At 43.2% G+C, this 9267-nt stretch overlaps 1 protein-coding gene across 1 annotated transcript in view; it reads left to right on the forward strand.

Moving 5' to 3' along the window:
• Positions 1 to 9267, forward strand: part of FKBP15 (FKBP prolyl isomerase family member 15) — a gene marked incomplete at its 5' end in the record, with an annotated part of 26545 nt that overhangs the window by 12317 nt on the left and 4961 nt on the right. Inside the window, 10 exon segments of the mRNA XM_029086732.1 lie at positions 462 to 555; positions 1760 to 1869; positions 2263 to 2373; positions 3044 to 3138; positions 3812 to 3914; positions 5788 to 5820; positions 8039 to 8210; positions 8731 to 8867; positions 9186 to 9264; position 9267. The exon segment at position 9267 is cut by the window's right edge and continues 70 nt beyond it. Coding sequence (XP_028942565.1) covers positions 462 to 555; positions 1760 to 1869; positions 2263 to 2373; positions 3044 to 3138; positions 3812 to 3914; positions 5788 to 5820; positions 8039 to 8210; positions 8731 to 8867; positions 9186 to 9264; position 9267 — 935 coding nt within the window.

The raw sequence follows: 9267 nt of genomic DNA on the forward strand, positions 1-9267 counted from the left end.
GTCTGTTTAGCTGCTTCTGTGTGAGCACTGAGCAGTGAAGTTGCAGTCGTGTTACGCTGTTTGAACCTTTCCTAGGAGTGGCCTTGTGTTCAAGTCAGTTTAACTTGAGGTTACTGCACATCCAGTAAGCTGCAGTGAGCTGTTTACATGCTAGTCTTTGCCTCTCAAAATGCAGGGTAACATGCTCTTGCTTAAACTGCAGTGAAGAAGGCAACTTACTGATCTGTGGTAACTTGATCACATATCTAAGCCTTGAAAAAAGAGCAGCTTTGGGGTTTATTTTTCCCTTTGCTATGACTGTTGTGTAATTTGACTTCCTGCTCCCTAAGTCTGTTTTTATTTTTTTCTTTCAAAATAGAATCATTGCTCTGGGGCTTAAAAAACATGAAAACCACTGAAGTGACGTGAGGTGGGGGGGGAATATCAAAACATATTCTAATATCTTGAACTTGTTCTGCAAGGCATATCCAGGAATGGCATTTGCTTACACCCAGACTGCTGCGACTGCGTCTCAGCTCCAGCCTGTAGGACAGATGTATCCCACACCTTACCAAGGTATGTTTAAAAAAAAGGATGTGCTTTTCAGTAAACTGTTTATAATGATGATTTAGGTAGCAGTGGTAGCATACACACATATTCATCCCATCTGTAATGCTTTGCTGTTTCACAGATGTTTATTTTTTGATACCAAATAGGGGCAAACATTTCCCAATAGTTATCCTTTTTTTTTCTTACCTTAAGGAACTTTGTACGGTGTGAAAGGGGAGGGAATTTCTAGGTGTATTCCCAAAGCTCTGTGTTACTAAAGGTGTTTTATAGCTGGTGCTTCCACTTATAAATATATAACTGTAATAGCAAACAGCTATCCTACCAGCCAGGGAAGGAATTTAAGTGTATGTATAGGAGCCTTTACTAAGTGGGAGGACGTAGCCCAGTAAAAAAGGCACAACCAAGAAGGAGTAAAGGCATTTAAAGAACCATTTAGATAATACCTGATGGGAAAGACTTGGGTATAGCTGAATGTTTTACTAAGTGGGAGGATGTAGCCAAGAAAAAAAGGCACAACCTAAGAAGGACTGAAGGCATTTAAAGAACCATTTAGGTAATGCCTGATGGGAAAGACTTGGGTATAGCTGAATGTGATAGTTTCACTGGACTAGCCCTTGGCTAGCAGCCTACACAGCCATTCACCCACTTCTCCCCCACCCCCAGGGGATAGGGGAGAGGATTGGGGGGGCAAGGAAAAGGAGGCTTGTAGATTGAGATAAAAACAGTTTAATAATAGAAATTTAAAAAAACTTTAAAAAAAAACCCAACAGTTCATTACCTTCTGAACTGAAACCAAAACACGGCTCTTCTAACTACTGAGAAGAAAATTAACTCTATCCTGGCAAAACCAGGACACTGAACCTTTCATGGAGCAGTTTTTCAGTTCAAAGTTTCAGAAGCCAATCTTCATTCCTGTTGTTTGATTTGTACCTCTTTGTGTACTGTTCTGGTGTGTCTGGGGGTTTGTTGACCTAAGTGCTGTCATGTGGCTCAAGAATTTCCTGTAGTCCTAAACCTGCCTATTCATGTTATTTGGAAAAATACCTACATTATTAGTTTTCCAGATACCATGTCACTTTTATTTCTGGGAAGAGAAGTTTCTGGCTGTCCTATCTGTCAGACTTCAGACTGCTACAAGCTTTGCTTTTGCTATGTCTGCATGCAGGCATTGTCTCCTTGTGACTATAGATCTCTCTCCTTTCCATTCAAGCACCCGGGGATGTTACTTCCTTTTTGATGGCAGAAGCTCGGCAGCATAACACTGAAATCCGAATGGCTGTTAGCAAAGTAGTGGATAAAATGGATCATCTGGCTGCCAAGGTAAGGTATGGCATAGGCAGGCTGGTTAACGATGTTACTGCTCTTTGCTCTCCAAATGTAATTTGAAGAGTTGGCTCTAAATGTCTGCGTTAAGTTTTTAAGTGTTGTACTTAGTGAAAATTCTGATATTATCAGACCTTGAAGTGGTGGCAATTCAGCTACTATGAAAAAGCTAAAGTGGGAGAAGGTGCTGTCTCTTTCTGTCTTAAATACCATCTGGTGCATTGTGTTTGGAGAGGTCTACTGCCCTTCAGGAGGTGTCACGGTTGGTACAGTGTCATAGACCCTATGGCAGATCAGATGGAACAGTGAAATGGATCTTTGCAGGTGTCTGACTCTTACCTACACCCATAAATTCATTTCCTCTGGCTTAAGAATGGCTTATCCCTGCAGGTGGAGGAGTTGAAGAAACAGAACACAAATAACAGCTCACTACTGCCTGGGATCTCCTCTGTTACTATGGAAGCATCCATGATCATGAGCAATATCCAACGCATAATCCAGGTGAGCATGGCCAGCCTTGTCTGACCACTTCCATAGGGAACTGGAGCCCACTGTGTTATTCCTAATGAGGATAGCTGTACTGGTTTGGCCCAAGTGTCCATCCATCCATGTGTTCTGTTTTTTGCATGACCAAAACCAGCTGCTTTGGTAAGAGCCATGAGATATACCATGATTTCCACTCCTCCCCCCCCCCAAAAAAAGCTCTTCTCAACAATTTGTGGTTTGGGGACTTGATATCTTGGTATTTAATAGGCCTTGGCAAAAGGTTTGTGTGAGAGAAATTCAGCCTCTTCCTAAACTGTTACGGGGTTAACTCACAGCACCCTGCAGAACAGTTTCACAGCTGAAGCACCATGTTTGCAAGAACCACTTACTAATGTTTTTCACTACTTAAGTCTTATGCTTCATAGTTTTTCTAGGCAGCAGCATTACAATCTTGGGATTTTCTGGGTGAAAATGTCAACCAGACACAATATTCACTAGAATGTGGTTTGGCAACCACTGTCCCGTGCCAGGAATTCCTGCTATAATGTAGCATGGTGCCTCCCCATGATGTTGCCACAGAGAGTGATGAGTCTCACCACTTGCTATATCTGTACAAAACAAAGGTTTAGGTACTGCTGCCAGGAAGTCTGAGTGAGATGAATATTCATGCTGGGCTATGCTTTAGGAGAACGAGAGACTGAAGCAAGAGATATTTGAGAAGAGCAGTCGGATTGAGGAGCAGAATGAGAAGATCAGTGAGTTGATCGAGCGGAACCAGAGGTAAGGAGTGGGAGGGTACAGCCTCTCTGCATCTGCCAAGACTTTTTTAGCTTACACTTGGTAGGCTTCACTAGGAGGAGTGTTCTTTAGGATAGAGACATGTTCTGATATTTTTAATTTAATTTTTTTTTAAGGCCTTAAAAGTGTGAGGTTTCCCCCCACCCCTACCCTGCAGGGCATATCTCCAAAACTGTGGTTTACAGTAAATGTGAATATGTAAAAGGATCCAAAAAAGCCCTCCTGCTGTCTTCTCAGAGCACATTTACTGGGAGTTACTTTACTTTTACCAGCTTTTTAGTAAAGTGGAAGAAATTGCAGGGGATGTGGTGTCCCTGCTCCCACTGTTGGATGTGTTTCCATTCAGCTTAAGAAGGGAAATAACTTGTTTATGGAAATGGCAAAGGTCAGTGGATATCAGGTTATCAAAACTCTTGACTGTGTGACAGGAACATTAGATTTCTTGCAAAGAGGTAAAACACTTCTCCAAACTGACAACATCTTTGCACACCCATTCCACCCTTCTGAGATCAGGCTCTTAGTGCAGGTCATGGTGCAAAATTATCTGGGACTTGTCCTGGAGAAAACTGCTTTGAAATACCACCTTTTCTCTCTGAGCCTGTCACTCCAAGTCATGTATTTACATAAATGCTGATGCATCTTCCCCTGTTGACAGATACGTTGAACAAAGCAACTTGCTAATGGAGCAGAGGAACCACTCACTGCAAACAACGAATGAAAACACACAGGCAAGAGTGTTGCATGCAGAGCAGGAGAAGGTAATGGTGACACTGAGCACAGCCATAGACCTCTGGCTGCAGCCAGGCTTCTTGTTGCACTAAAAACAAGCTGAAGCTTTGTTAGTCAAGCCTTAAATCAGTTCTCTGATGAGACAACTGCAGTTCTGAACTTGGGCTTTGAAAGCTGTTTTAAGAAACAATTTCTGTTTTCATGGCTTGCATAACAAAAGCACAGAGGATATAAACATAGATCTTTATGGTGTCATATCTTGAATATTCTTATCTTACAGGGAAGTGCCTGATTTATTGTTAACTTTGTAGGTATATGACCAACACGTTGAGGAAATGTGTGTATCACAGGGCTTTGGGTTGAAGATGTATTTTGTTTATCTAGCTGCACTGATAATTTCAGAAGGTTTTTATATTCCTTCTATTTGACACAGAGTGAAGGTAGCTATAAGAAAAAATTATTTCCTGCTAGAGTTTCTTCATTGTACTTTTTTTTTTACACTTTTTTTTTTATACTAATCAAAAGCTGCTTATTTCTACCAATAATGTATGGTGCTTTTGTGAAAAGGGCTATTGGGAAATAGCTTTCAAATCAGTTAAATGCACTTGTGCATGGCTGCATATCCTGTAATGTCCATGACAGCCTAGCCCAGGTAGGCTGGCTTTGAGCTCTGCAATTGCATGGTGTCTTCTATGCTTTCTCAAGCGTTGGCTTCTTAAATTACACCAGGTTCAGTCTTGCAGCATCCTCCTCTGCTGAGTTGTGTTATCTCTCCAGTTCAAGTATGAGATGCTAAATGCTTGCTCTGCATGTGAACCATAACTTGGTGCACCTAAACATGACAGAAGCTGCAGCTTTCCAAAGTATGCTGGCAAGTATGCTAGAGAACAGAGCGATCCATGGCTGAGAACTGTATGCTGGTGTGAGCAGACAGTGAAGGAGAGCTGTATATTTCCACTCAGAGCCAAGGTTGTATATCCATGTGTAGGGAGTGTGAGAGATTCTAACCAGGAATAAGTCAGATTGAAATAATAAATGAAATTCCTTTCTGTCAGTGAGCACAAAATCCAGCTTGTGTGATGAGTAACTTGGGAAGGAAGCGTCTTTTGGAAGTATAAAGTACAATCTTCAGGAATCTTTGGGCCTCATCCTCAATAGGTCACCACTTAATTCAGCAGTGACTGCCTGGGGGATAACTCTGTTACACCAATAGACTTCAGACTGAGACCAGAAAAGCCACGACCTGCACTGGAGAAGATTTCCCCTCATTTTGTGAGAGTATTAACTGTAAATATGAAGGCTGGTATTCCTTCTTCTTCCTTCTATCTAACCTAGCTTGCTCTGTGACTGCAGTTGCTGAGGTTCCTATAGACAGAAGCAGGGAAGAGAGTTTTAAGCTACTTTATCTATTCTTTATTTAAAAATAGAGACTCACCATTTATTTTATGATACAGGCCAGGCATCTGTACCCGGGATCGCTGAGAAGGGGTATTAGTAGAGCGCTGCTTTTGGGTTATGGATCTTCAACCCTGGCAGAGCACATCACAGCTTTAGATGAAGACTTTGTGTGATGTAATGATCAGTCATAGCCCACACTCTCCAGTGCAGTGAAACAGTTGGCATGTGTAGGAGTGCTCCTACATCTGCAGTGTGTGATGCACCTGTAAGGTGTGTGATGCACCTGTAAGGACACCTTTAGCTTCTTTCTTTTGAAGCCAAGCTCCACTACCTTGTTCTAGCTAAGCTTTTACAGTTTTTTGGAATAATTTAAAGGCTTTACTGGCATGCCTTAGGCTCTTGTAATGAAGCATTTTGCTTTTCTGATGATGATGATTAATGCCTCTGCCTGTCAAGTTGTGTTCTTAACTCTTCCTGTTTCCTGTCACTGCTTTCTCTTCCTAGCGCATGCTGCCAGTGGATCGGGGCTGGGACCAGGTGAGGCAGTGTGTCTGCTGACTGTGGAGGTGATAGATAATTGTGCCCTAGATTAGTGCCAACCCAGCTTCCTCTTGAACTAGTTAGAAGCTAATTTGCATTAAAAGAATTGCTTCAGATCTTGAATTAGCACAGATCTTCAGCTGGAAGATCTGCCAGTTGTAGCCACTGACCCTGTCTTTCCTGGGGAGACCTTTCAAAGAATTTTGTCACATTGCTGCTCATTTCACCTCCCCCATGGGAGAAATAGGACATGGTTATAAGATTGTCAGAGCAGATACTGATCACAGAAGATTCCTGGTACCTAAAAGCTGGAGCTGAGCTGGTGTAGACATGAAGCATTCACTGCAGCAACTGAAGTCTAGTAACAGTTCCTGGCATAGGGTTTCCTTTTGATTTTTCTTTATTTACCATTAGAGACAAAGGCAACTGTTAAAACAACCTTTAGATGTGACATGGGGTTTTGTTTTGGTGTTAGCATGGTAGGAGTTGGTATCTTCCTCATACAGGCTGGCCTTAAACACCTCCAGTTGTGGATGCCCCCTCCCTGGAAGTGTTGAAGGCCAGGCTGGATGAGGCTTTGAGCAACCTGGTCTAGTGGAAGGTGTCCCTGCTGCTGGCAGGGTAGTTGGGACTGGATGATCTTTAAGGTCCCTTCCAACCCAAACCATTCTATGACCTTGAAGTGCAGTGAGACATTTATGGAAACATAAGAGGAAAGCAGATCTGTTTTTAGCCAGTCTCTGTTGAAATCCTGTTTCCTCTTTAAAATCAATAGTGTAGTATCCCAGCCCTCAAGGTCAGCATCTATTCATCCTCACCATAGTTGGAACAATTTTGCTCCAAGCTCTTCTCTGACAGAAGGTGGTGGTCCTAGTCCGAAGAGAAACACTTGTAGGGGATAAAGGAGAGGAGCAGCTCCAGTTCTTCTGAACTTATCAGTTACAAGAATGTGAAAGCCTGTTGGGAATCTGAACGTGGGCACAGATATAAAAGCTGTTTAGATATTACCTGCAGCGAGCGAGGTTTTCTGACAGGTGTAGTTCTGTCTTTGCAGAGCATCCTCTGAATTGTGTGTGTCATGCAACAAGACTTGGAATGTGACTTCGTCTCTTTGTCTTGATGCCTTTAGCCTTCCCTAACATACTGTTTACAAGTTGTCTAACAAGCTGTATTAGTACCTGGTTTTCCCTGAGTCACTGACTTTGAGCAATACTAAATCTAAACAGGTCAACAAATTACTGTGAGAACTGCAGTCCAAAATGAGTCCTGCTCATGCAGGCATCTCAAGGTGACTACATGTTGTGTCCTCTGGAGGAAAGGTGCTCTTCTGGCTGGAACAAGCGTGTGTTTTGAGTGGCTTTTCAGTGATCTGTAAGCCTATGAGGACAGGCTGAGAGAGTTGGGGCTGTTCAGCCTGGAGAAGAGAAGGCTCTGGGGAGATCTTATAGCGGCCTCCCAGTACCTGAAGGGGCTACAAGAAAGCTGGGGAAGGACTTTTCATAAGGGCAGTTAATGACAAAACAAGGGGAAATGGGTTTAAGCTGAAAGAGGGGAGGTTTAGATGAGATATTAGGAAGAAGTTCTTCACTGTGAGGGTGGTGAGACAGTGTCCCAGGTTGGCCAGAGAAGCTGTGGCTGCTCCTCCCTGGAAGTGTTCTCGGCCAGGTTGGATGAGGCTTTGAGCAACCTGGTCTAGTGGAAGGTGTCCCTGCTGCTGGCAGGGGGGTTGGAACTGGATGATCTTTAAGGTCCCTTCCAACTCAAGCCAATCTGGGATTCGATGATTCTGTGATCATCAGATGTTGGAGCCCAGCCTGTTGCTTGGATAGATACTGTCATAGCCTGAAAACTCTTGAGCAGAGCCACCAGGCACTGGTACTGGTCTTAAAAACACGTTTAAGCTTTTCAGGAAAACTCACTGAGTTGAACTAACGTGGTGATGAGGTGGTTGGTGGCCTTTGTGCAGCTTTCTAGTCAGTCTGGAGAGGTTACAACCAAATGACTGAGTAACATGGCAAGAAAGTTATCGTTACCTCTTCAGTTTGGAGATGTCTGTGAGGTGCTGGATCCCAGCACTTCCCCGATAAGGTCTCCTGTGCCTTTGCAGTTCTTCCTGTGAGAACAGTCCTGGCACCTCCTCATACTCACATATCCTTTTTTGTTTGTTTGTTTGTTTGTTTCTCTCTCTTTTTCCTTGCTTTATTTCATGATACAGGCCAAAGTTGCAGAGGAGTTAGCAGCTGCCACAGCCCAGGTTTCCCAGCTGCAGCTGGAGCTGACTGCCCACCAGAAGAAGGAGATGGACCTGCGGAAACAGCTCTCTGCTGCCCTGCACGAGGCGGAGCGACACGAGACACAGCTCAACAAACTGCAAGCACAGTTAGCAGGTAAGACTTCTTCTCATGTGCCTGTTCCATGAGAGCTCCTTTATGTCATTTTTCTTCCTCTTTTATAAGTCATAGGTTTTTCCTTTCTTCTGGAAAGAAGAATTATCTCTTCCTGCTTTCCCTTGGATCAGTCATGAGGGTATTGAAGAAGGATATCGATGCTCTGAAAGTGTGTGTGCATCCTTGTCACCACTGAAAGGAAAGTGGGCTGAGTCAATGAACAAAATCCTGTCACAGAGATGACTTTTGTAGAAGCAATCTCTTAGCATTACTGTCTTAACATCTTGTAGAGGAATCAGAGATGTTCCAGTGGTTGAAAAGTTAAGATAAAAGTTAAAAGTATAAGCATTGCCATGTCACAGAAGAAGCTTTTGGATAAATTCTAGTTCCCACTGCAGGTGCAAGCCCAGGTGTTGATTTCATTGTGCAAGAGATGCTGCTCCTTCCCATCAGCCCCCACATGCACTAACCTGAAATACAGGTAGTGCTGAAACCCACAGGAAAGTGTTATTTTTTGCAGAGCTCCAGGAAGCCTCTGAGGACACTCAGACTCGATTCAAAGCTGAGAAGCAGAGCCGCAAACAGCTGGACATGAAGATCACAGCGCTGGAAGAAGAGCTAACGGACTTGAAAGTGGAAAAGGAGACTCTTGAAAGGGTATGTCCAGTGCCAGATTAGAGAGGTGTGGGGTTTCAGTTATTTGCTGAAATTTAACCCAACATTCTTGCTTGTAAATATGCAAGTTAGGTAAATTTTTATTCATCTGCAGGGAAGGATCCTGTGCTGGTGGATCCTTTGTGCTTATATGATTATTTTCTTTTAAAATATCTCAGCCAGTAATATGTTACCCTTCCTACCTCTAAAATAATCTCAGCTTGTGATAAGATTTCCTGCTCAGAGAAGTTCTTTCTGCACGAGAAAGAGAAGCTACTTTGGTGCAGTCTGGTCTATTCTATGTCCTGTTCTGTCCTGCAGAATCTTGCAGAGAGGAAGAAGAAATCCCTCTCAGAGAGAGCTCAAGCAGAGGAAGAGATGGAGGAAATACGCAGATCCTATC

This window comes from Antrostomus carolinensis, unplaced genomic scaffold (assembly GCF_000700745.2).
Source record: "Antrostomus carolinensis isolate BGI_N321 unplaced genomic scaffold, ASM70074v2 scaffold22239, whole genome shotgun sequence".
Lineage (NCBI taxonomy): Eukaryota > Metazoa > Chordata > Aves > Caprimulgiformes > Caprimulgidae > Antrostomus > Antrostomus carolinensis.